Below are 26,950 nucleotides of genomic sequence, written 5' to 3'. Positions count from 1 at the left end.
TATAAGATAGGATATAATTTAGTCATTATGTTTTAATATTAATTCAACTTTTATAAATAATGCTATTTAATGAATGCCAAAGCCTCACAGTATGGTTTCTAATGGCTAAGCTAGAACTTGACTCAACTTAGTTACATCAGAACTAGTCATATGAAATAGTCTTAAATTAGCTGCCAGGTTTTACAAAATCATCAACACCTATAAAAACTACATTCACTGTTTCTTCCTCATTGCAGCATACCAGATTTCAATTTCCTCTCTCCATATGATTATGAGAAAATAAGCTTTCCCCCCTAGATTCTAAATGGTAGGAAAGCATTAGGCTTATTTTTCTTTCTGGGAAAGGCAGTAGTTCCTTTTAGTGTTGGGAAATGATAATACATTGGGAGAGAAAATGGATGATTGGTTCTGGCTAGTAATTTTTCTGATGGCTCAATATAGGTAGCTATCTATTAAGAGGTTAGTTAACTCAATCGCTAAGCTCAAAAGTATTCACAAAGCTTGAAAAGATAACAGTGAATAGTTCACTCTTCACAATAATAGTACAGTTTAATGAGCAGGGTAGGTATCTCAACTATTCCTAGTATCAAACTATCCTAAATAATTTAATAATATCCTAGAATCAAACTAATTAGTAGCACTTTTTTATTTTTTTATTTTTATTTTTTGTTTTTGATTGTGGGGCCTGAATTCTGGGCCTGGGCACTGTCCCTCAGCTGTTCAGCTCAAGGCTAGTGCTCTACCACTTGAACCACAGCACCACTTCTGGCTTTTTCCTGCTTATGTGGTGCTGAGGAATTGAACCCAGGGCCTCATGCATGCAAAGCATGCACTCTACCACTGAGCCACCTTCCGAGCCCCACACTTCTTTATTTTTGAAACAATAAACATGGTGAAACAATGCAAAACTGTTGTAGGCACAAAGTATATTAGTTGTGACTTAGAATAAACTGAAAACTGCTGGAAAAAAAAAGAGTAACAGTTCTTCATATATCATCTCTCCTTGCCATGTTGAGGATTGAATTCAGGGCTTTGAAGCATACTAGCCAAGCATTCTACCACTGTTATATCACCGGGCCATTAGTGCTTCATGTATCTGAATAATTAACCATGCAGGAGACCTTGTACTAAGCATGTCATCCACCTTATTGATTCTATCTTCAAAATAAACACTTGGCTACTTTACAAGTGATTGAATGATTTTCCAGGTTCGCGTTGCTTTTCTTAATCACAGGACCTGTACTCCAGTATGAGTCTATTAGCAAAGCCAGGGTCCTGACAGTGCTCAGCAACTGGCGGAGGATGTGAATTGCAGCCAGCCCATATGTCCAGTCTGTGGTTTCCTATTCATTCCATGACAAGGGAAATGTCATAAGCTAAAGAGTATAAAGTAGAAACATGCATGTGATATTTATTTATATATGCAAATGAGAACTGTAACTTTTCCTCACACATCCCTATGCTTATGGCTAGGGCCCTATATGAAAAGACAGATGAAGACTGTAGTGGGGAGGAGCAGTGAGACCACTCAGTCCTCAGTGAAAATGTAAAAGATTTTATTGAGCGAAAAGTGCTGACTCGCCAGGACTGCACCTGGAGTTGGGATCCCAGTGCCGGCCCATATGGGCTTTTAAGCATTTGGGGCTAGGGCGGGGTAAGAGGGAGGCTGGGTGTTGGTTTTAGCCAATGATTGTTACAAGAAATGCACACCTTAAGTTTAAATTTCCCGCCACGGTTTTGCTTGTAAGAAGCAGGGGAGTAGAACAAAGTGTGGTGATGGGCCACTGGGTTAGGGCTCCCATTGCTCAGAAAACAGCAGAAGCAGAGTTACAGAGTGACAGGGTTATGGAGTTACAGAGTTACAATTACAGTTACTCACTAAAGTAATGAGTTACCAGGGAAGTCTTATCCACAGCACACTTACATTTATATCTTAAAAACCATTCATTATCCATTTTATACAATCCAAGTCAAATACCATATTCCATCTTTACATCCTCCACCATTTCAAGACAAAAGCATTCAAGTTTATTTGATGTAATTTTATGTGTCATGAGAAGTTTGGATCTTCAGAAATGAAGACCCATACATAGAAGGAAAACATCATCATTTATTACTATTATATTACTTTGAGACGGAGTCTTGACCTCATCACCAGTTCAGCTACCTCAGCCCCTCAAGTGCTGGGATTAGAAGCATGGACTACCATGGCTGTCAAGAAATTTTCTTTCGATGCTTAGGTTTGATGAAGCATAGACAGTTTTGTGGAGGTTATGACTGGTTAGACAGTAGTAAGACTTAGTGGCAATAAATTATAGACCCCTGACAAGGCCTTTTTTTTTTTTTTTCAGATTCTTCATGTTTCTAGATCCTCATTCATTTTTTCTGGGTATAGGGTGGATTTCTTCAAAATGAGGTCCTGAAGGCCTTCTTTGGAGAAAGTTTAAACAATTCTACGGCCTACTTCAAGGGCTAGGAAAGATCAGATAGACCTTCTTGCTTCTGCTGTTTTCTCAAATGCCAAGGCACTTCACTTAGGGGCAGTCTATCTTGAGCCCATCACAGCTTTAAAAATGATTTAGTTAAAAAAATGTCTACAAGAATCAAGTTTCTATGAGAACCGATTTTTTTGTTGTTGCTGTTTTTCACAAGTGTCAGAGTTTTGTGGTCTCCTGGCTAGACCAGTTCTCTCACTGTCGCCATTTCTGACTAACCTCAAACACACAATGACTTCCTGTAAAATATTTTCAGATCTCACCACCATCCTATTGTGAACAATTAATCTGTCTTACATTATGACCCTGTACACTTCTGGGTATAGAAGGTGTGTGTGTGTGTGTGTGTGTGTTGTGTGTGTGTGTGTGTGTGTGTGTGTGTGTGTGTGTGTGTGTGTAGAGACATTTTCAAAACAATTCTCACCCTTATTACATGTGCTATACTCTGACATTCTTTATTTTTATTCACTACAAATAGATCCATTGATTTGATTTCATAACCCATGAGAGGTAGGTTACCACCTACGGTTTGAAAGTAGTTCTATGCGTGGAAGAGTTGTTAGAATTGCTGGAAAGAAGAAATTTCAGTTTGATTAAATAAAATTTGCCTTTCTGTTTGTGGGGGAGGGTAGAAATTGGGGTCTTGTTTCTACCTTTTGGGGGGCTGCATTTTGCTCCTTGATATGATGTGCATTTGTAAAATGCCAAGTCTTGGGGAGCAATCATTTTTCTTTCAAATACTGTATCATCAAAAATGAATGGATATTTTTCATGAAGTCTTTGACAGCTAAACCAGTGAAACAATAAATCAACAGGATGATGAAAGCTCAAAAACACATAATACCTATAATAATCAGCTGAAGTACAGCCGAAATGAGAAAAAAATGAAACTTAGCTCAATTACACAGTAAGGTTACTTATTCAGAGTCAGTAGAGTGCTGAAAGGTGATACATATTGTTAAGGTTAATTGCATCTATTCAGAATGTATTTGAATCTGAAACAAAAGCTTAAGACCAAAAAAAATAACCAAAGGGAAAAGATTGCCTTTGAAGGATCTGTTCTATTTAAAAAAAAATCAGTTGATGAAGGTTCCTTTGTTCTGTAATGTTTATAATTCTACCTCCCCCTCAACCCTGCAATATGAAGCCTTGAAAGGCAATCCATTAAAGTCCTGTAGAAAAGCTGATGACTTTTAGCAGTAGTAAAAGTCAAGGACTAGAATAAGATGGGATGTTTCATGCCTTTAATCCCAACATCCAACATTCTGGAAGCTGAGACAGGAGAATCCTGTCATAGTCAGACTCATCTCAAGCAAGACAAAACAAAGAAACAAAAAACAACTAACCAACCAAATAAAAAAATCTTACAGCCATTATGCCCTTTGATTTGCACTGTCAAGGGGAAGGCATGGTTAGGAGAAGGTACACTCTGTCTCATCTGTACTTTAAAATGTGATTGCTGTGTATTACACATCCAGGTACTGGTTTGTACATTCATTCATTATTTCATCATAGAAACCACTGTTGTCCTCACAATGGAATCCTAGATAACACCACCTGGTTAGTACTCTTTCTAAAAAAATGCTTAACCTAATCCCTAAATCACTCTGTGGTTCAGTCTGTCAAACAGTTCACCTGAATGCTACAATGACAAGTGTCAGAGAAAGATAAAAGTCAAAAAACTTGTCCTAGACAAAGAGTTGAGTTCCTGATAAGAACCTGGATGAGGTGAAGTGGAAGGAATATTTAGTTCAAATAATTTGGAAAGTGGAATATAACTAGATAATGTCGTGTTAATAATAAAGAGAATATCTGTCTTCTTTGGAGATACTTGCTAAAATATGTGATCCTGCAGTTAACTTTCCCACTAGAAGGGAAGACAGGGGAGAGGAGGGTAGGAGAGGGAAAGGAGGGCAAGCGAGACAGGGAAGACACGCGTGCAAAGTATTGAGATGAGGTAAATACAAGCAGATAGTAGCTAGGGACTCATTTTACCAATGTTTTAATTTTGCTCATTAGGCTTTTGGAACCTGGAAACATTGTCAGAGATTTGTATGTTTATTATTTGTTTAATATTTGCAAGACTGGTGATCTACAATTTGAAATATACCTCCAGAGTTGATTTTTTGCTGGTTATTTCTGAGATGAGGACAGCCTGGGCAGAAAAGTCTGGGAGACCATACCTGATCTCGAACCAAGATTCTTCTTTCTCAGCCTCCCACGTAGCTAGGATTATAGTCTGGAGCCATTGTTACTCTGTCACTGTCACTAGGTATATTAAATTTTAATAAACTAAGGAACAAAGCCTGGGCTTCGAACTGTGCTAACATCTGCAGGATATGAACACTTCTGTATGTACGTATGTATTGGTGTCAGTACTGGGGCTTGAACTCTGGGCATGGTTGCTGTCCCTTGAGCTTCTTTTGCTCAAGGATAGTGCTCTACAACTTTAGCCACAGCTGTATTTCTGGCTTCTTTGAGTTAATTGGAGATGAGATTGTCATGGAATTTCTTACCTGGACTGGCTTCAAACCTTGATTCTCATAACTCAGGCACCTGAGTAGCGAGGATTTCAGGTATGAGCCACTCTCACCCGGCTTATTTATTTCATTTTGAAGATGTATTTCACTCTGTGAAATCACTCCTGAGATCCAAAGTAAAGAATCAGATGTAGAAGGAAGAGTCGCCAGTGAGAACCACATGTAAAAAATATTTAGAAAAACTAAATTACACACACACACACACTTGCAAAAAGATGCAGCGTAGGGATTAGATCACAGTGTAAGAGAAGTTGTAGTAGTGGTTCAAGATGAGTCTCTATTAAACTTTTGTTATATATAGTTATATTTGTTGCAGATAACATCAGATCCTCTATAGGTAGCCTGAGCAAAGCTTTGTTCATTTATCTCCTGTAAAGTAAAGGCTCTTGGTCCAGGGCTGACACAAGTAATAGGCAATTAGAATAGGGTATTTGTTATGTACTGGTATAGTTCTAAGCATTTTTAATTGGTGAGGTATATAATGGTTGTCACCATTTTCATCTATAAAACAGATGAAACAATAGAACAGTTAAGCCATTGATCAATAGAAATGAACATAATTAGGGTTTGAAGCCTGAAAGGCTCCTGGATTAGCACCCATGTGTTTTTTCAGACTATTTCTGACTTTCCTTATTGCCAGTCTTAAGGTATAACATATATTAAACTTCCTTCATTGACTAAGATAGCTGCTTGAGCCCTCCACGAAGGGAAAAAGCAACAAAATGCTTTCCTTGCCTATATGACTGGGTGTTCCTCTCAATTTCTTTCATTTAATTACAAGATTATATTTAGCTATAAAGACTAGGACCTGCTATATTGGCGCATTGTCAACTTGAATAAAGAAAGGCATATATTAATCAAGAGAAAGTGTAAAGGAAAACTGGGATGGTCCAGCATCTCTTCTAGTTTAAGAACTGAAGAGAATCAGCAGCCATGAGTGGACTATATAAGCACATGATCCACTGTCTATGGGACATGGAAATGAAAATGGGAGATCTAAGGGAGAGAAATTGAAATGTAGTTCACATTTCTGCCCAGAGAATTGACTTCAGAGAATTGTTAGAGTTTCTTTCCAAAAATTGCTCGCTGAAAAGCTTTATGCTTCACAGAGCCTGCAGGATTATTTATAATAGAGACTATCTGAAACAAATGCAGCCATGACACATCCAAGCTGAAAAATATTCTGCAGCCATTTAGTACTAAACATGCTATATATATATCATTGAATTGGGAAAACCATTTACAAAGACATAAAAACTATAGTTAAAATATGATTGCAAGCTGGATTATGATAGGGACAGAGTATAGACTGGATGGAAATTTAACCCAAAGAAAACTCTTCATTGAAATCCTCAAGAGTTGGGATTACAAATGACTTTTAAAGCATTTTTTAAAGTATTTTTTTCTGACTTTTTGTATGAGTATGCTCCTTTCCCAATAAAAAATAGAAAGGATCTTGGTTTTAGATAGTCATATAGATTTAAGTATACTCCATGCTACATCTAGAGTTTTTATTAAGCTATACATAACGGGAGCAATGCCTAAGACCTGGTCGCAGTCAGCTTTACTAAATAGGCATTTGATAAGTAAATAGATTTGATGATGTTGTCAATTTTTTATTAAGCTATTCTTTAAAAGAACATTCATCTGCCCTATTCTCAGTGGAAATGACAGTCCTCCAAAGGGCTTTCTGAACTCAAATGTTTTGTTGGATGTCAAAATCCTCTACTCTTTAACCTGGGCTATGTTTTTTTCTTCTTCAAATTTTTGTTGTTTGTTTTCTTTCCAGACAAGGTCATCCTATGTAGTTCAGGCTGGTCTCAAAACTACTGGACTCAAGCATATCCAACCAACCCGGATGGGTTTTTAGGGTTGTTTATTTTATAGAGCACATGAGAGATGGGATATGAACTTGCCCAGCTAGCTGAAATGCTAATTGAACCATGATCCTTGGTAGGGGTTACCTTCACCTGAAAGCCAAGGCACATTTTTCTAATTTACGTAAACTTGCCATGTCTCACTGACATGAGAATCCTGGGATGTGTGTGCATGAACCTGTGCACACCTATTTTCTTGATCTCCATCAAGCCATCAGATCAACCAAGGCCCTGGTGATTTGTTGCTAGCAAATCTCTACCCTCTGGCTATCAATTTTGGCCTTCTCATAGAAGCTAGGAGTTGTTCTCATTAAAGAATGAAGCAACTACAAGTATGTATGAGCTTCTTGGGTGGTAGTGAATAGTTTAGGTTTCACGAGTTCTGGGACCAAAGAAGAAAAGTAAGGCCATTCACACCCGAGGAGTGGAATGCTGGGTCAGGGGTTGGGAGTAGCCCTGGTGAAAGATGGGTGTGTCAGAGGGTGATTTACTCAGCCCCATCTTGTTATTTTCTTGTTTTGTCTGGGAATTTAGTCTGTTTTCTAAAAAAGGAACTTCCAGCAACCTAAGTTTTGACTCCTGTGGATTAAAAACAGTAAAGCTTCTGGTTCTTACATTAAAGATCACATACTAAAGGCAAAATAGAATCCTTGTTATTTAGAAAAATATCTAGTACCTTTCATCACTCCAAAATCCTTTTTTCCTCCAATCATGACCAAAGACAAAATTTTCTTGAACTATAAAAACATCAAGCCAGTGGTTTTTGTTTTTTTGTTTTTTTTTTTTTAAATAGGACAATAGACTTGATATATCTACTACTGGGTTTGAAGTAATCTATAACTTTCTTGACCACCTCCTTCTGAATTTCTATTCTTGACTACATTTCTTTTTCAATCAGACCAGTACTGTTTCTAATTAGAAATTTAAATTACATCTGGTGCAGTTTGCACACTCCAGGGGATATGTTTATGTAATACCTTTAGCCAGCCAAGATATTTTTCATAACTTCAATATAACAGTTTTTCATAGAGTGCTTACGGATGAGATTTTTATAAAAACAGCACAAGAATGTACATGTGAGAGGCAGTTGTGTAACTCAGAGGCTTCACAGGGAAACGTGTCTTGCATCCTTTTTCCTTTCTTTTTCTTTATTGTGCAGAAAGACATTTCTCTTTGTCTCGAGTTACTCTTTCCAAATGTTATTTGGTCTGTCTCAGTGCTGTTAAGAAGTGAAAATAATCATACCAGTTGAGACATTTCATTAAATTTCAATGAGATAATTAAGGCAACTCATTAAAAAAAACATATATTTGTTTCAGTAGTTTGAATGTTGCTTAATCAGGAAATGACCAGAATGCTAAAACTAGGTAGCTTGGCTTTGTCCAGATAAGTAGCTTTGGATAGAGGGAAAGCTGCAAAGGCTAGAATGGCAAAGGCCTTTGCTGTGGGTGGAAACTAATTGGTTGATATCATTAATAAATGATGCTTCCTATTCATGTCAAGAAAAAGCTAAGAGCAAAGGGATGAATATTTTTATCATGGCATTATACTCTGACACACAATATTTTTTTAAAGCATATCCTTAGATTTTATCTCCTTTTCTTACTGCAAGTAAGAGGAATGAAAGCTAAATTACTTGGCAATACTTTCTTGTGAATTTTATAAGATGTTTTAGATTTGGCATTATTAGCCAATAAAATATTGCTAAGGAGTTTGCCAATGTATTCCCTAACAGAGAACATATTTTACTAGGACCATGAGTAAAAATATGGTTGATCAAAATCTCTCCTTCCTGGTCTAGGTAATTCATTTCATTGCTCTGCTGTCTTTGGGTGCCGTAAGCCTCTACACACTGGCCAGAGATTGTATGCAGTCCTATATCTAAGATTGCCCCCATAAAATCTGAGACCAAACAGAACAGAGGAAAATAAGCTGATAGTCATGCTGCTGGCTGTGCAGTAAGCTCTTTGTTTCCAATCCAGGAGTCTGTGTCTTCTGCCAGAAGGTCCAGTATCAGACTTAATTACAGATTTATTCTTCTTTTCAAACCTATTCCAAAATTTTCATAAGAATTAAAATTTCTTTGCAAATGTTTGGCCAAGAAACATTTTTTGCTATTCCAGGGTCCCTCTAGCTTTAACCTGCTCTTCCCTGAAGTTTTCTTTTAAATAATTAAAAAAAATTATCTTGGGGCTGGGAATGTAGCTTAGTGGTAGAGTGCTTGCCTAGCAGGCATGAAGCCCTGGATTTGATTCCTCAGTACCACATACACAGAGAAAACTGGAAGTGGCACTGTGGCTCAAGTGGTAGAGTGCTATCTTTGAACAAAATAAGCTCAAGGACAGTGCCCAAGCCATGAGTTCAAGCCCCAGACTGGCAAAAAATAAAGTGTCTTTAAGTAGTTTTACAAAGGGGGTTTCAATTCAGCCTGTCAGTTTATTAATATGATGCACCTTGATCAATGTCACCCCTTTCCTGAAGTTTCTTACCCCTTTGGGTCTTCTGAAAATCTTCTCTGCCATGATTTCTGACTCCTTACATCTTCTCATCTTAACACTTGTTTGGACAGCTTTGTGCTCTGGTCTGATGTTTTATTTTGTTTTGTTTTTAAATTGTTCCTTACTAAAGTATAAGTTTTGTTACAGAGGTTGCTTATGTATTTTGGTAGCTCCCCATTAGCCTTTGGCATAATAAGTCCCTAACGAATATTCAGATAAATGGTCACATTCTTTAGAATCTATTAAGGGGCTGAAGTTAAGGGGTTGTCATATTTTATGCCTTTTATGTTGAATTGCAAAGCTTACTGCAGACAGTTTACTTGTCTGTGTCAAAAGTCCTGGGTTGATTCTCAGCCTGATTGTTTAATTAGCCTAGAGATCTTTAGGACATGATTTATCTCTGTGTCTTCATCAATATTTTAAAACTTGATATATATATATATATATATATATATATATATATATTTAATTCCTAATACCTTTATAATATATTAATATATAATTTAATATAAAACGATCAATTTCACTATATTAATATACACTAATATATAATATATATCATTATATATGTGACATTAATTAATCCCCAAGTTCCCTTTTAGCAGAAGTGTTCTTTATTCATAACTTTCATGCTGCTATAACTAAATACCCAATATTGGATAATGTTTAAGTAAAGAGGTTTATTTAGCTCACAATTCTGGTGGGTAGAGAATTCAGACAGCATGATGCTGGCATCTCATGAGGGCCTATGGCTATATGTCATCACAGGAGAGTAGCAGAAAGGGAAGTAGACACATGCAAAAGACCAGACATATGGATGGCACCATTTTATAACAACAGTCTCAATTCATCCAGTCTAGTGAGTCTTAATCCATTTATGAGATATGGGCATAAATTCCTTCTGAGAGTGGGGTCCCCATAGCTCACCTGCTTTTCAACATGTCTACCGAGCCCCTCAACATGAATCTTGATGGGGACCAGTCTTAATTTGAACCATCACAGACAATGTACCTGATCTACTGTAATTGTTTTCCAAATGTGGTGGTATCTAGGCCAAGGATGTCGGCATCAGCTAAGAACTTGTTGAAAATGCATGTTATTGAAACTTACCACAATGCTACTGAATCAGAAACTCTGCCCTTTACTACACATACCAGAAAATCCTCTGGGTGGGTCTATGAGTAGTATGAGTAGTCTATGAGAACTGGGGACCTGAATATAGGCAAATCCTGCTGTAGCGAGAACCTCGGCACCACTACCTTTGTAGCATGCATTGAAGATGGTGCAGCAATTTCATGGTTAATCTTAAACCTAGCATCCCATGTTTAAGGCTCTGTGGAATGGCTCACCACTGCATCTAACTCAAGTCTCCAGGTATGAGCGATAGCAGAATTGCAGCTCCTGAGCTCCTGTAAAGAACTGGCAACTGAGGAGTGAAAAAAAGTCTTTCTTCTGGTGAACAAAGAATGTGAAATGGATAAGGGATTAATTTCCAGTGGCAGTCTTCTAATTCTGTATTCATTACAGTGTGTGCATGCTAGGCTACCCATGCAATTTCTGCTGATACACGTTAGGTAATTGGGTACCCAGTAGCCCCATTTGCATGCAAAGGTGTTGCTCACCTCACGTGTACATGGCTAAAATGAAAGCCCACTTTAATCTGGCTGAAGGCTATATGCTAGGAAAACCATGCACTAAGGAAGGAAACAGCTTCGGTTAATCAGCACTTTTGGCTTCTGCTGTGCTGCCTCTCAGCCAATTTGCCCTATTGAAATGGTTCATTCCAAGTTGAAGAGAGACTTCAAAGACCATCTAGCTGTGTTCATCTACAGCATTTCCTCTAAAACTGTACCCACATGTATACTACAGTCTGTGGCTGTGCTATATTTCTGCTTTATGAAGTATTCGTGTGCTAGTGGGACAGCACACATCAGCCACCACCCAGTCCAGACTCACAGCCGGCATCTGCGGCATCATTTTTATTTCATTTCTGCCCACATCTCATCATGTAGGCATTTTGTTCTAGGCACTGTGCCACAGAGCTGGCACATCTTATCAATCAGTCTTACCTTCTGCCCTCAAAAGCTCCCTGTATTTTAAGTATTTTAGTGTCTCTAGTATCACGATGTTACACAAAATCTCTGCTTCTCTGAGCTCTTGATTATTCTCCACCTGTGTCCAGGTTTATAAAACTCCAAGCCTAAAAGCACAAGATTGTGGCCAGTTGGCTACTCATCTTCAAGAGGGAGCAGCCGCAGGGACACAGCTGGTAACCCCAGTTGATGGGAACAAAGGAAGCACCAGGGTTTTCTGTTCTCCCAGTATAGAAGAGGTCATTGTTTAAAGGACTTTAACTACATAGGCCACCTGGAGGAGCAATGGAGTCTTCAATGGGCAGTCTACCAAGAAGCAATGGAGAAGCAGTGCTCCCAAAAACTTGTCCATCCAGCTACTGCTTTATAGGTCCATACCTGACAGTGTACATTTGAATGACTTTAACAACTAGAGCATAAACTGTTCCCAGAGAGCAGGCCTGGATCTTAAGATTACCTTCCATTTCTTCCTCAGTGCCTACCTAATGATGAGCGGACTAAATCCAGTGTATCAGGAGAAAGATGGTGGCTTAGATATATTAGTAGCTTTTTGTGACAATAACCATTTTCCCCTACTTCTTCATTCTAGTGCAAACGCATATACCTTGATAGCACCGAATGAAAAACGGAGACAACAGATACAAAGGAGTATGTATACGTATTCAGCTGCCACTTAGCATGCTTTTGGTGTTCTTTATAGTTGGTTTATTTTTGTTTTCTCATTTACATACACTTTCCAGATCTTTCCCATGTCTTCTTTTATAATATTACTGGTTTTAATTTTACCTCTAAAGTTGTTCTGTTTTTAGCCCTTCTAAATTTATTTATAGTAGTAATGGAACCACACGATGTGATTATAAATCTTGTTTCTCTGTTGGGCCTAAGTACAGACATCTTATTGTGGAAATAGTAAGCTAACTGCTCATATTTTTATGGCACTGTGAATACTTTTTTTTTTGAGGTGGATTGTGCTCTATAGCCCAAGCTACTTTGTCCTCCTAAGCGCTGAGATTACAGGTTTGAGCCACCATATCCAGCCTTTTAATTCTTTTGATTTGTGTAATTTATCTTGTCTTTGGATTATAACTTCTTTGAGGGAAGGGACCACATTTTACTTATTTTCTACACAGTTAGTGTTTTATTAAAATACAGCAAATATATATGCTACCTTCTGTCATTATAGTTTTATCTTTTTTTTTTTTTTGGCTGCTGTGGGGCTTGGACTCTGGGTTTGGGTGCTGTCCCTGCACTCTTCAGCCCAAGGCGAGTGCTCTACTGCTTGAGCCATAGCACCACTTCCAGTTTTCTAGTGGTTAATTGGAGATAAGAGTCTCACAGACTTTTCTGCCCGGGCTGGCTTTGAACTCAGATCTCAGCCTCCTGAGTAGCTAGGATTACAGGCATGAGCCGCCGGGGCCCAGTGAGTTTTATCTTTTTAAGTATAGGCATGAGAGCTAAAGTTCTTAGTTGATAGGAAACTTTGAGACTTGGGTGTGGTGCCAACACTAAAATTCTATGCTCTCATTGTAGGAAACTCAGTATTTTTAACTAATGATAAGCCAGCATCAAAAGAATCCTCACCAACAAAGAGGAGGCAACAATGCTTGTTAAGAAATGTACTCGTTATCTTGCCCATGTAATTGTAACTCCTCTGTACGGTTTTCTCACAATAAATAAAAAAACTAAAAATATATAAAAAAAAGGATCCCCACCAGACAAGGGACCCTCTGGTGGAACAGTGCATCAGCGCTGAATATACCCATTATAGCTCTTCAGTGGGAACTGCAGGCATCTGCAACAGAGCCCCAAAGATTTTGGCTCCTTACAAGCCTTTGCCTTAAATGCTTAACAGGAGTTTACATCTCAGTGTGGCCTTAAGTTTGATATATTTTGGAATTTTCCTTTTCTAGTTAAAAAATTTCATAAATGGGCACTAAAGAATAATGGATTCGCCATGAGGGCCTAAGCTGGAGGAACAGAACTAATATCTCCCTGGCGCCCCCTGCTGTCACAAAGAATAAGTTCTTGCCAATGAGCTCATTCCCCTGGAAGCAAACTATTTGACCAGTGGTCCAGAATGCTGGGACCCAGAGCAGAGGCAGAACTCTCACTCCCATATGGTTGTAGTGGGTTTGGAGAACACTAAAATGCATCTAAATGCATCAAATATAGGCATAGGAATTCTCTGGAGATACATATTGACCCATGTGACATGCATATTCTAGTTTCACACACATTTGCTATAGGAAACCTTTAAAATGAACTTCCTGTTGGGCTTGCAGAATGCCAGAATTGGGGGAAAAACTGTGCTCTTGTTTTGGTGGGACATCAGGATGTTTCTCACCTGTGTACACTCTTCACAGACACTTGGGAAATGTCTTAGGTGTGAGTGACTCCCAGAGGGTAGGGCTGACAGGTAATTTTCTTTTCCTGGAAATCTTATCCATTCATACTGGTATGTGATGGTTGCTATCTGGTGGCTGTTTCTTATGCATTAAAACAACTCCATTTTCTTTCAGAACCCTACTAATTGATCTGATATTTCTTACCTGGCTTAGTTGCTGAGCAAGAGCTGGTGAACCTTGAGAAATGGAAGCAGCAGAATAGACCAAAACCAATTCACTTGGTGCCACGGCGGCTGGGTAAGCAGCAGAACTGGGGCAGGTGGGGGCAAAAGGGCCACCTACAGACCTTGTGGGCACCTGTGTATGTCTGCCTTTGTATATTAGAGAGATGGTTTGGGTAATCCTACCGTTTGGGATGGGATGCATTTGACTCTGAAACATTTCAGTGTGCAGGCATATTATTTCTAGTCTTCTGCAAGTAACAAATGATGAGGCCACACTTGTATGAGAATAAACTGATGGCTTAATTGCTAAATAATTTAGAGCCTCTTTGATGATCAGCTCTGAAGAAAGCTTACCTGGGGCGCTGCATATGCCCTGTCATAGCACCAGTCTGAGTGAGAGGAAAAGCTCTCACAGCATATTAATCATGGCACTTAAATGCTAATGTGAAGAAAAATGAAGGGAGAGTCAATTCCAGGAGCAAGAGGAGCGTGAACTGGGGACACAGTGGTTGGTATAAAGATAAATGTGACTTGGGTGTTCATTGTGGGGACAGAAAGAGACCGTTGGGCTATGCGAACAGGTGCTGCCAGTGTGATGAATTGTCTGGGCCACCTCTGCAAGGGTCTGAGCCATTCAAGAGGAAGCTACCTAACGGGGACTCATTCACCTCCTTTCTTTCTTTTCTCTATCACCACCAGCTAAAGGGCTGGACACAGATCTCATTGATCAAATTCATACAAACTTGTCTTGAGTCAGGTCAGGTCTATTTACTCTCCTGGTAGTTTTAAAGAAGAATTTTTTCTAGGATCTCAGGAAAATAAGCTATTTTGAAACTACTTAATGAGTGAAAGAAATAGTATTATCATGAACATCCCATTGCATTTTGTGAAAAAGATTAAGGTCAAATGTCACCTTTCCTCCTTGTTTCCTACCATCTCTCCTTGGTTTCTCTGATAGAGATGATATACTCTCGGGCAGCTCTGGACATTATGAGTGGCTCTTGGCTGACTCTTTGTTCTCTAGATGGTGCTCAGAGATGTATTTCTCTAAGATGGCTTTAGATTGGCACTCTCAGTCATGAAATCCACATGGACATTCCAAAACATAGTATACCTTTCTCTCCACCAACCATGAGAAGGCAGGCTGTTTACAGTGTGGCCACTGCTTGTTGAACATCACCAGAGTAACCAACTGAAAACCATCTTATACCTTCTAGCATTGACTTTTCTTAGCATCACTCATACTCTGAAGAATGCTGGGCTACAGCTGATTAAACTTTCTTGCTTATTTTTTTCCACACGTGCCTACAGGGGAGATGGAATGCAGAAAGACAAAAGACAAAAAAGTTTTATAGGCTGAAGGCTGTTGTCAGTGAAGACTCTCCAAACAGATTTTTAATTCCTTTTGCAGATCTTTCTTTGTTTCATTTTGGAATTTGGAGCAGTTGGGACCTATTGTCTTTTTAGCCTTGGCAGACAATGAGCACAATTCTCATTTTAAAATTTCTATTAATAGAATATTTAGAATTGGCCAGGTATTATGGGCCAGGGAAGGGACCAAAGGAATAGAATAAATTCTAAAGTATGTTGGACTTGGCAAGGAGGTTTGAACAAAACTTGAAAAAATTTAGACACTTAGACTTTCTACTTCTCTCAACTTCCCCCCTCCCCACTTTTCTACCACTTAAAACATTAGAGTAGTTTAGGAAATAGAGAATAGCTACAACAATAGATAGAGGACTCAATATTCATGTTCTTTCTGTCTGATGTCCCACAAAAGTGACTGAATAGCCCCAACTAAATAGGATTTGTTATATCTTCTGAGACTCAGAAGAAAACTTTACTGTGCCTTTGTCAGTTCAATGATAAAACCTAGATTGACAGCAAATGGTTTTGAATGCATCTTCTGTGACAGTGACTCTCAGATCTGACACTTGTCATGACCAAAGCCCCAGAATGTGATTTCAAAGGTGTCTTTTTAATATGAATGCCAAGCTTGTATAAACACAGAGAAATCCCTAAGTGTTCATGCTTAGGAGATGTACAATCTATGAGGACTTCTGGCCCCAACATATTTTAGTTGAAGAAAAAGAGCAAGCAAATATCCTTCTTTCCTTGTTGTCTTCTTGAATACCCAATGAAAGAACAATAAATAGTATGGATTGATAGTTAGTTACTAGCTGGAATATTCCCATTATATTTTGGAAGACTAGATTATGAAGAGTAAATACTTGTATAGTAACAGGAGCTGGAGGGTTTCTTGAGCTTCACTACATGAACATAAGACAGTAGAGGTTAAAGAAGTAAAAGCACACACAACACTGAAGCACTATTGGGCCCTATTTCTGTTAGAATAATGAATGGCCATATTTAAGTAGGAGAAATATTATAGAATCTCTAAGACTGGATATACTTATTACTCTTCAGGATAGTGCTTCACTTATGATATCCATTTAAGAAAAAACTTTAATGACCTATTGGCTGAAAATCCTTGGCATTATTATCTTTTTAAGACATGATCTCATCATTTTTTGTCTGGCTGTATTTCTCTTTTAAAGGAGTGACCATTCTTTATCTTAACTAAGATAACTGGTTGCTGTCTTATTTCCAGGGGTAGGGAATTGTTAAGGAAGCTCATGCTATAAACTTAACTTGTACTTGTCTTTAATGACTGACATCCATGTTTTGCCTTCATGGCTTTTCCCTCCTCAATTAGGGGGAAACCAATCAGAGTCTGAAGTGAGGAAGAAGCAACAACTCCAACTGATGCAATCTAAATATCAGCAAAAGGTCAGAACTCATCTCTTTTGGTTTAATTTTGTCAAAGAATTTGAGTACCATAATTTAATGAACAACCATAAAATAACGTGGTCACTTTATCAGCTCTTGGCTTTTTTTCACTCAAGGCTGGTGTTCTACCATTTGAGCCACAGCTCCACTTCTAGCTTTTTCTAGTTAATTGGAGATAAGAGTCTCAAGATTTGTCTGTTTAGACTGCCTTCAGACTGTAATCCTAAAATCTCAGCTTCCTGACTAGCTAGGATCACAAGAACTACCAGTGCCCAGCAAAAACATAAAATCCTTAAACCAATGCAAAATACAACTCTTAAAATGGAAGTCAGAAAGTGAGAAGCAAAGAGGAATACCTAGAGTTTTGATCCAAGCCATGCATGTGTTAGCATGACCTTTGATTAAGGTTAATTTTTCCATAAATAACTATATATCAACAATACTATATTTTAAATGTGTTTGAACTGATTGAATTTGCGCTAGTCAATCGTGGAAATAATATGTAAGAAAAATTTTAAGATACACAGTGATTTTTTTTATAGTGAACACTATGAAGGTTTTGTTGTTGTTATATGCGCACATGCGTGTGTGTGCTGGTCCTGTGGCTTGTATTCAAGGCCTGAGTGCTGTCCCTGAGGTTTGTTTGCTTAAGGCTAGTCCTCTACCATTTTAAGCCACAACTTCACTTTTGGCTTTTTGGCAGATAATTGGACTTGGAGTCTCATGGACTTTCCTTACCAGGTTGGCTTCAAACCACAATCCTCAGATCTCAGCATCTTGAGTAGCTAAGATTACAGGCATGAGCCATCAGCAACCAGCCACTGAGTTGTATAATCAGGAACTATTATCTGTTCTTTCCCCTTCCATACAGACAGACAGACAAAAAGACAGAGGCAGAGAAAGAGAGACAATGACAGAGAGAGGCAAAGGCAGAGACATAGAGCAGACAAGAGAGACACAGAGACAGAAAGAAATCAAGAAGCAGAGGAAAATAGAAGCAGAGAGACAGACAGAAAGAGACAAAAAAGACATGGAGAGACAAAGACGCAAAGGAGGAGAGAGACAGAGACTGGAGAGAGAAAAGAGAAATGGACACACATGTTTGCACACGCACACACACACGCACACACACACACACACACACACACACACAAGAAGCACAGATATTTCATAGGCAGGAGATGTAGTCTGGCCATTCACTACAGTCTTAAGTAGCTTGAAGCAACAACCTATAATCATGGTGAGGTACAGCACAAACAATACTGTAATTTGCCTTTCATCATAATTTTGTGTTCCAGAAGTTCAGACTGAAAAATGGTAACTGCTTTTTTGTCCTCTGTAATCTCAATACAATTTAGCTAAAGAGAGAAGAATCTTTAAGAATCAAGAAAGAAGCTGAAGAAGCCGAGCTCCAAAAAATGAAGGCCATTCAGAGAGAGAAGGTAAGAAGGTGAAGAGTATGATTAGGTACGATTTACCCAGGACCGTGTGTCAGATTTCCTTCTAGACAGTGTCCATTCATTCACTCATTTAATCCTTGTTGTAATCTGGGGAAGTAGATATTATCCAATTTTGCAAATGAGGACACAGATCAGGATGATAATTTGCCTGAGGGCCCAGAGCAAGTAAAAGGATGAAAACTGATATTCTGGCAGAGCCTTGTGGCTTGATTTCTGAGTCAGTACTGTCTCACCCATTGGATGAGTAATAAAATTATTAATTGTATATTTGGCCAGAAGACAAAATGAGGCTTTGTGATTATTAGTAATGGCAGTTCGTGACATATTGTCATATTCATATTGTATTTTCCAGGGCGATTGTGACCTAGGTAACCATGTCTCTTATTGGCAGAAGGAAAAGCTTGCATTACAATGTCAGTATGAATGATACGATTGTCATCATTTCCTTTCCCTCCTGCTCTTACTCTCCCTCCCTCTTCTCTTCTACTTCTCCTTAGACAGAATGTAGCCCAGATTTGTCTTCAACTCATTTACCCTCCTGTTTCTGCCTTTGAATGGTTGGAGTTACAGCCACTATACCCACCTTGAGAGAGTCTATTCTAAACCTCAAAGCAATGTTTTTAGTTTTGAAACAATTTTCATGTTTAGGAAATGTATTCATTACCTTACTCATGTAACTGTAACCCCTCTGTACATTATTTTTACAATAAAAACATATTTAATAAAAATGCTATCTGCTAGAGAAGAAGAAAGAATGTAGAGGTGTTTCATTCCTATTCTCTACAAAGTCCTCAGCAGAAATAGATTTTCTGAGTATTAAAGAGACAGGGAGGACAGGGAGGGTGACTGTTGATACTAAACACTACTGTGTAAGGCCTGCTCCAGCTGTATGTTACAGAAATACAATTCCTTTGCCTGACTGCTTCCTCCTAATTTTTTTCTTTTAAAAATTAAATCTCAGCCCAAAATGATCAAATAATGGATGGTTTTATGAGTTAATGAAGCAAACACTGGTGGTTATGTAACACTGGAGATGCACAGGCGTCTTGCTGTCCCCTGAGGACTTCTGTTGGCTGGAACTTCTGTCTAGTCTTCCTGGAAGGTTTCTGTTGTACTATGTGACCTAGGGAAGACACCCAGTCTTCTCTGAACTATTCCTGTCTATAAACCTACCTCATCAAGTCCACCAAGAACTTGTTATTACTGTAGAGATATAGGTTCTGGGGGCAAAAGTAAGACTGGTCTTGCACAGGAAGAGCTGTCATAAAATGCTGGAGATACATAAACAGAGGATAGGGAGCTGTGAGAGTATCTCAAGTGGTAGACTCCCTTACCAGCAACTGTGAGGCCCTGAGTTTAAGGTCCTGCACTGCTAAAAAGAAAAAAAGTGTAGAAACTAGATTTATAAATTTTGTTTCAGTCATTTTGTAAAGATTTTTTATAGCAATCTTGTTTTTATTCATCTTTCTCTTTCTTTGTATTTTTTTTTCAACTATCTGTTCTTCAGCTCTCTTTTCCCCCTCCCATTTGCTCTTCCAACGCCTTTGGTCTATGATTGGGCTGGGAGGACATGCTCCCTTTATGTAGTCTGCCTGCATTTCAAGTGGGACCAAAAAATAAAAATCCACAACCAGGAATTGAACTAAGAAGCTTGCAGACCCGAAAGAATTACTGTGTTATACACTCTTGTCCTAAAAGTCATTTATTGGTTGTCATTTAACCTCTATAATTGGCCACTTGTGGGTTGTTGATAGCTTAGTTCTTTGTGGGTCAATAACAGATACTTTTCTTAAATGTTAGTGCTGAAAGTCTGTTAACATTTAGTAAAAGCAGTATTTTGCCCCTTCTCAGTTCAACTATAGCAGTAGACATTCAGTGACCCATTAAATACGGAAACCTTAATTGGCTTGCATTTTCTAAAATGATAACTATAATGCTTACTGTCCTATATTTGCTGGAGAGTAAGGGATGGGGAGAGAGACTTCTATTTATTTTTATTTTTGACAGTGCTGGAATCTGAACTCAGGTGGCCTTGTACTTGCTAGGCAAGTGTTCTTGACTTACTTCCATATCCACGAGAGAGACTTGACCTTTAGCTCTTTCCCATGCAAAATGTGACCCTGGGATGAGCAGCCTAGATTTTGCTCAAGTACAGAATCTTGAGCCCACCTCAGACCTACTGAATCAGAATCTACATTGTGCCATGCTCTCTGATTCCTGTGCACATGAGCATTTGAGGCATATTCATTTACATGATGTTACTAAAGAAAAAAGAACCATTCCGTTTCATCCTTTTACAGACGTGATTTCTGTGGCTGGTTAGCTTGCACTGTCACTGTGACCTAGTGTATAGAAATAGGCAGCTTTCCATACTAAATATAAGCCTATTTAGTAGCTTGTGTCAGATAGCAAAGTGGACATTAGCCATTTAGAAGTGACATATTTTACATTGCTAGTGTGATAATGGCCAAGGGGAAGAGATAATGATGAAGCTTATGGATCACTTATTCTTTACAATGCACAGCAAATACACACACCAGCCTGCAACCTACTTACCTCCACTCCAAACAGTGGATGCTGCTAGGGAAGTCTGAGCCAAGCCAAGCAGAAATCAAGCAGCTACCCATGAGCTGGTCCCACCTTTCATTCCCTGCTAACCTTGTCCTTTGGGTTTTCCTCCCTCAGGGAAGGTCAAGGGGAACTCAGCTCTCTTTCTGCTATATTGTTAATTGTGTATGTGACATGAGTAAAGGGAGACTAAACATAAACTCCTTCTCCAAGTCTCCAAGTTTGGGGATGGGAGTTGGGGGGAGGCTTGAACTCAGGGCCTGAGTCTCTGTCCTTTAGTTTTTTCACTCAAGGATGTTCTATCACTTGAGACACAGCTCTACTTTTTGTTTCTTTGTTTTGATGGCTAGAGATGAGAGTCTCACAAGCTTGTATGCCCAAGCTAATTTTGAACCATGATCTTCATATCTTAGCCTTCTGAGTAGTTAGGATTACAGGCATGAGCCCCCAGTGCCTGTTCATTTATTTATTTATTTATTTCGCTGGTTCTTAGGCTAGAGCCCAGGGCCTGGGCGCTTTCCTGAACCTCTTTGTGCTTCTCGCTAGTGCTCTACCACTTGAGCCACAGCATCACTTCCGTTTTTTTTTTTTCCTGAGTAATTTATTAGAGATAAAGAGTCTCATGGACTTTTCTGCCCAGGCTGGCTTCAGACCACAATCCTCAGATCTTAGTCTCCTGGGTAGCTAGGGTTTCAGGTATGAGCCTCTGGTGCCTGGTTTGATTTTTAATAAACAAGTTTAAAGGAGCCATCTCCTGAGCACCTATTCTCGCTAATGGAGCATGGGGTTTGTCAACACTGTGGATGAAAGTGGGTGTCTCCCGCCCCATTTGTTAGGAAATGGAAAGACTTAGAAAAACTTATATTAAGTGAAGTAAGCCAGGCCCCAAAAAACATAGGTCTCATGGTTTCCTTTATTTTCAATAACTAGTATATGTCTAGGACAAGCAGAAAAGCTCAAAAGCTATGTACACATGACCATATAAAATGATGCTAAGTGAAATGAACCCCAAGATAGGGACACAAGTGGTTTTATCTTTCTTGCTGTTGTTTTAAATGTATTTATTATGTGCTATGTGATTTTTTTCTTTTGTGTGTTCTTTTCCCATGGTATAACCCCTGTTTTCACTGTATTTGATTCTGGTGCCCTTCATCTTGTATATACATTTTTCTAATTTGGGGAGGGTAAGGGAAATAACAAAATGCTGAAATAAGGATACAGGATGACCCATTGTAACAATGAGATATACAAAACACTGTGTTGAAAATGAACTTTACAACTTTGGGGAGTGGGGAGGGAGGAGTTGGAGTGGTGGGGAGGGAATGGATGGTAGGGGAAAAACAAAGGAAGAGGTAGCAATGTTCAATAGGAAATGTACTCATGACCTACTCAGGTAAACTGTAACCCCTCTATGCAGTATTTTTACAATAAAAATATATACAAAAAAGAAGGTGGGTGTCTCAAGGAGACACTGGGATTTAAAATTTTTTTTTATTATTGTGAAAATACCATACAGAGGGGTTACAATTACATGGGCAAGATAGTGAGTACATTTCTTATCAAGTGTTGTTGCCTCCTCCTTTGTTTCCCCATAACATCCCTTCCACTCTCCACCCCCATCCCCATACCCCTACCACCCCTACCCCTACACCCCTCACCTCCCACCCCGCCAAAGTTGTAAAGTTCATTTTTTGACATAACGTCTTGTACATCTCATTGTTGTAACGGGCCCACCTTCTCTTTCCCTCCACAAATTATTTCAACATCAAATACAGTGAAAGCAGGGCTTATACCTGGGAGAGGTACACACAAAGCAACAAAGAAATCATCGTATAAATATGTTGGAAACAATCACAAGAAAGAAAAAAAACATTTGAACCCTTATCTTGGGGTTCATTTCGCCTAACATCCACTTGTCTGACAGTTTCTGTTTGTCTCAGACATATACTAGATATTGCAAATAAGGGAAACCATGGGACCTATGTTTCTTTGGACCTGGCTTACTTCACTTAATATAATTTTTTCCAAGTCTTTCCATTTCCTAACAAATGGGGCGATGTCATTCTTTCTGATGGAGGCATAGAATTCCATTGTGTATATATACCACATTTTCTTGATCCATTCATCTACTGAGGGGCATATGGGTTGGTTCCATTTCTTAGCTATGGTAAATAATGCTGCAATAAACATAGTTGTGCTCGTAGCTTTAGTGTGGTCTTGTTTGTGATCATTCGTGTAAATGCCCAAAAGTGGGATTGCTGGGTCATAGCACTGGGATGTTTTGATCAAACTTACATTCCCAAGCTGGAGGATGTTAGTATTAAGTACTTCCAGTACTATCCTAGAACAGCCTCAGATGGCTTGAGAGAACAGATTGTTAAATTTTCAGAGATGTTGTTAGTTATTCACTATGTGTTGGTAGTCTGCAATGAGTGTAGTGGGAATATTTACACTGCAGGGATTGGCAAAAGCCATAAATCAACATATCTTCCTCCTTTGTTAAAACAGGTTATTATATGTCTATCAGCTCTAGCTGCTTAGTACTAAAATGAAAGGGGTACGTACTTGCTTACCCACATTCCAAAGTCAAGCTGTAAAAGGGCAAAGATTTTATGAGGCACCTGGCATATTGTTCCTGATTCTTATTGATTCAAAAAATTATAATTCATGGTAGGAAGAATAATCCTTCATCTTCCCTCAAGATATTCAAATTCTAGTTCTTAGAATATCAGAATATGTTACATGGCAAAGAGGATTTAGTTCACAAATAAAACTAGGGTTGACGATCAATTGGCCATAAGGCATGGAGAATGTTTTTTAATAGCCAGGTAACTCGGGCCAATGTCTTTGAAACTGGAAGAGGCAGGTAAAAGAGACAGAAGATGATAGAAGAAAGACTCATCCTATTCATTGATGGCTCTGAAGATAGAAGGTGCCAAGGAATGTCAGAATGTCAAAGGGCTCTAGAGGTTAGAAGTAAGTAAACAGATTTCCCCTGGAGCAACTATCACAAGTAATTTTAGCCCAATCAGGCTTGTTTTGATACATGGTGAGATTTTATTAATTTTTAATTTCATGTCTTTGGAGTGCAAATGCTATTTCTGAAGTGCAAATGTGGCATTCTTCATGCCTACCTTTTGCTTTTGTGAAATAGGTATTATAGAATTTAGATTAAATAGACTAGAACAACTACTGTCTGTGTAGGAATTATCATTGCAATATCTACACTAAACAACTGGAGAAACTTAAGTTCTATTTATTAAATGACATGCTTAAGAACATTATGTATTGAAGTCCCTTATTATAATGCCTAACGTTTAGTGAGCACTCAGTACAGATGTGCTAATGTTATAAATATAAAGAAGTCTTTAACCACCATCTCTCTTTAATGTATCAACTCCTTATAATGAAGGCATAGAAACATTCAGATTTAACACATGAATCTGATGAGCTTAATCATTTCATCTCTATTAAACCACACAAATGAGGTTGTTGGAGGAAAAGCACACAGGACTGTTTTTGTCTTCACTAGATTTCTGGGATTCCAACTTAACTATGTCTATAACAATGCCTGATGCCCGGCTCTGCTTTGTAGATCCAGCCCCCCAAACCTAGGTCTTCACTCACTTCATGTCCTCCTGATCTTCTTTCATTTTCAGCACATGACTTCATCTTCTACTTTCTAGGAAATAAAAGCCACCAGGCCTCAAAATGCCTTTATTTTTTCTGTTTTCCTACTTTTTGTGACCTCTATTCCTCTGTCCTCCTTAAGGGGAGTAAGAAAACACATTTCTGCATTGCTCTGATGGGTTCTTTCACCTGTGTTCTCCATCTTGCCTTTCTTATCATCATCTCAGGGGCTTTGCTGCTTTAAAAGTTAAGCCCCCATTTTTTCTTCTCACTTGCTTGTATTTTTTCCCTCTTTTCATAGATAATTGTCGTAGTCAAGTCTCTTGTATTAACAAATTACACATACACACAAATACTTTACATTCTTCTGTCCCAAGTATGGTGGGACAAAAGGCTTTCAACTTCTTGAAAGTCTTCTCTTGCCACCTTTGGTTTCTAAGTGTCAGTTTATGACTGACTCTTTTTTTTTTTGGTTCCGGTCATGGGGCCTGAACTCTGGGCCTGGGCACTGACCCGTAGCTCTTCAGCTCAAGGCTAGCGCTCTACCACTTGAGCCACAGCGCCACTTCCGGCTTTTTTTCCTTTTTGCTTATGTGGTGCTGAGGAATCGAACCCAGGGCCTCATGCATGCGAGGCAAGCCACCTTCCCAGCCCAATGACTGACTCTTTGACCTTCACTTAAACCATAGGTTCAAGTGCTGGCCAGTTCTCAGCTAGCTTAGGAAATCACTTTTTCAAGCCCCTCTCCTTACTTTGTTCCTTGGTGGACTGAGTTGGGCTCCTCTCTCATACTTCTCTAGTACAGATCTAAAAAAGATCTGATGGAGTTCTTCAGTGGAGACTCTTCCAGTTCTCAGATTATTATTAAATACTCTGTCCCTTAAATTTAGAGGGCGAGTCCCTCTAGACGTCCTATGGATTCTTTCCCTCCATTTGTTTTTGCCATTACTGAATGTCTACCAGGTCCATCCATTGGTCCCTTCTCTGTGTCTGGGGGCCCCATCCTTGGTTAAAAGCACCCACATTCAAAGCCTTAGCTATGATTTGTGTTAATGGTTTCTGAAATCCACATCTTCTAATCAGACCATATTTCTGAACCCAGAGCCATATACACACACTATATGCTTGGTCTTTTCCCTTCCTGTTCCATATGTATACTTTAAATATAGCAAGTTCAAAATTGGCCTCTATTCACATTGATACTGTAAATGATAGTTTTCCTTTTCTTGGTGTGGGGTGGGTCATGGGGCTTGAACTCTGGGCCTGGGTGCTGTCCCTCAGCTCTTCAGCTCAAGGTGAGCGCTCTACCTCTTGAGCCACAGCGCCACTTCCGGTTTTCTGAGTGGTTTATTGGAGAGAAGAGTCTCTCAGAATTTCCTGCCTGGGCTGGGTTTGAATTGCAATCCTCAGATCTCAGTCTCCTGAGTAGCTAGGATTACAGGTGTGAGCCACCGACACCCGGCAGTTTTCCTCTTTTTATATTTTTCCTATTTATGCACAGTCATATCTGTTGTTCTATCAACTACATTTTTGTAAAGTCCATTTTTTCCCTTTATTCATTCTGCTTTAATTTTGTAGCTCTCATAATTTATGGCCTAGGTTACTGTGAGAATTATGTGTTCCATGCTGCTATCAGAATAAGTTGTCTACCATCCTGCTTTAAATAATGTAATGGCTTATTATTGCCATTGGTGAAGTTCAGATTTCTTTACTTAACATCTATATTTCTTCATCATCTCCTCTTCATACTTTTCCAGCCTTATTTTCCGCTCATATATTTACAAATATCTTTTAGTTTATCCACGAGACTCTCTGGATTTCATGAACTGGCATACTCCATTATGTTTCTGTTTTGAAGACATTGTAATTTCTGGGACTGGCCTTTTCCCATCTGGGGCCATTATTGACCCATCATTGCCTTTGTGCAAATTAGAAAACAGTTCTTTGACCCAGAGTCAATTCTATTAAGAACAGAAGAATAGAATAGATCATCCAATGTCATATATTATTTTTCAGTCATACATCTATGTGGAGTAATGATATAAAATGTATTTCTATGGGTCACAGTCAATAAAGTTTATAAGCAAGTAGAATAAAAAAAAACAAAGTCAATTCTGTATGTGCTCCAATTGGTGATAAATGGCATTTTTGTGAGAAACAAAAGAATACAAACCAAAACAAATAATCCCTCCTCTGTGCTGAGGAAACCCCATGCTGGGTACAAAGCTAGAGGGGCAGAATGCTATCTTCATTTCTGTCTTCTGGAACCCCCTTCAAGGTGAACGCCTGTACAGTGTTGTGCAGTATCTCTGTTCCCATCCCTTCCAACTCTTTCTGGCAAGCTGTTACTTGTTTGAGACTGGTTTCTATCTAGAATTTCTCTTTACACCTATGTTTGTTTTTTCTTTAATCCTTTAAGTTGTTCATCAG

General features: G+C 38.8%; 1 protein-coding gene across 3 annotated transcripts in view; it reads left to right on the top strand.

The window, feature by feature from the left end:
* The window catches only part of Epsti1 (epithelial stromal interaction 1), a 99,675-nt gene that overhangs the window by 11,075 nt on the left and 61,650 nt on the right, over positions 1-26,950 (top strand). For all 3 annotated transcript variants that reach the window (XM_042685790.1, XM_042685791.1, XM_042685789.1), the window contains exons 2-5: positions 12,093-12,151; positions 14,062-14,145; positions 16,789-16,862; positions 18,221-18,304. In XM_042685790.1, coding sequence (XP_042541724.1) covers positions 12,093-12,151; positions 14,062-14,145; positions 16,789-16,862; positions 18,221-18,304 — 301 coding nt within the window. The remainder of the gene's footprint in view (positions 1-12,092; positions 12,152-14,061; positions 14,146-16,788; positions 16,863-18,220; positions 18,305-26,950) is intronic.

This window comes from Dipodomys spectabilis, unplaced genomic scaffold, assembly GCF_019054845.1.
Source record: "Dipodomys spectabilis isolate Male_0828 unplaced genomic scaffold, ASM1905484v1 ptg000095l, whole genome shotgun sequence".
Lineage (NCBI taxonomy): Eukaryota > Metazoa > Chordata > Mammalia > Rodentia > Heteromyidae > Dipodomys > Dipodomys spectabilis.
Note: the sequence above shows the minus strand (reverse complement) of the source record. Positions and strands in the feature narration are given on the sequence as shown.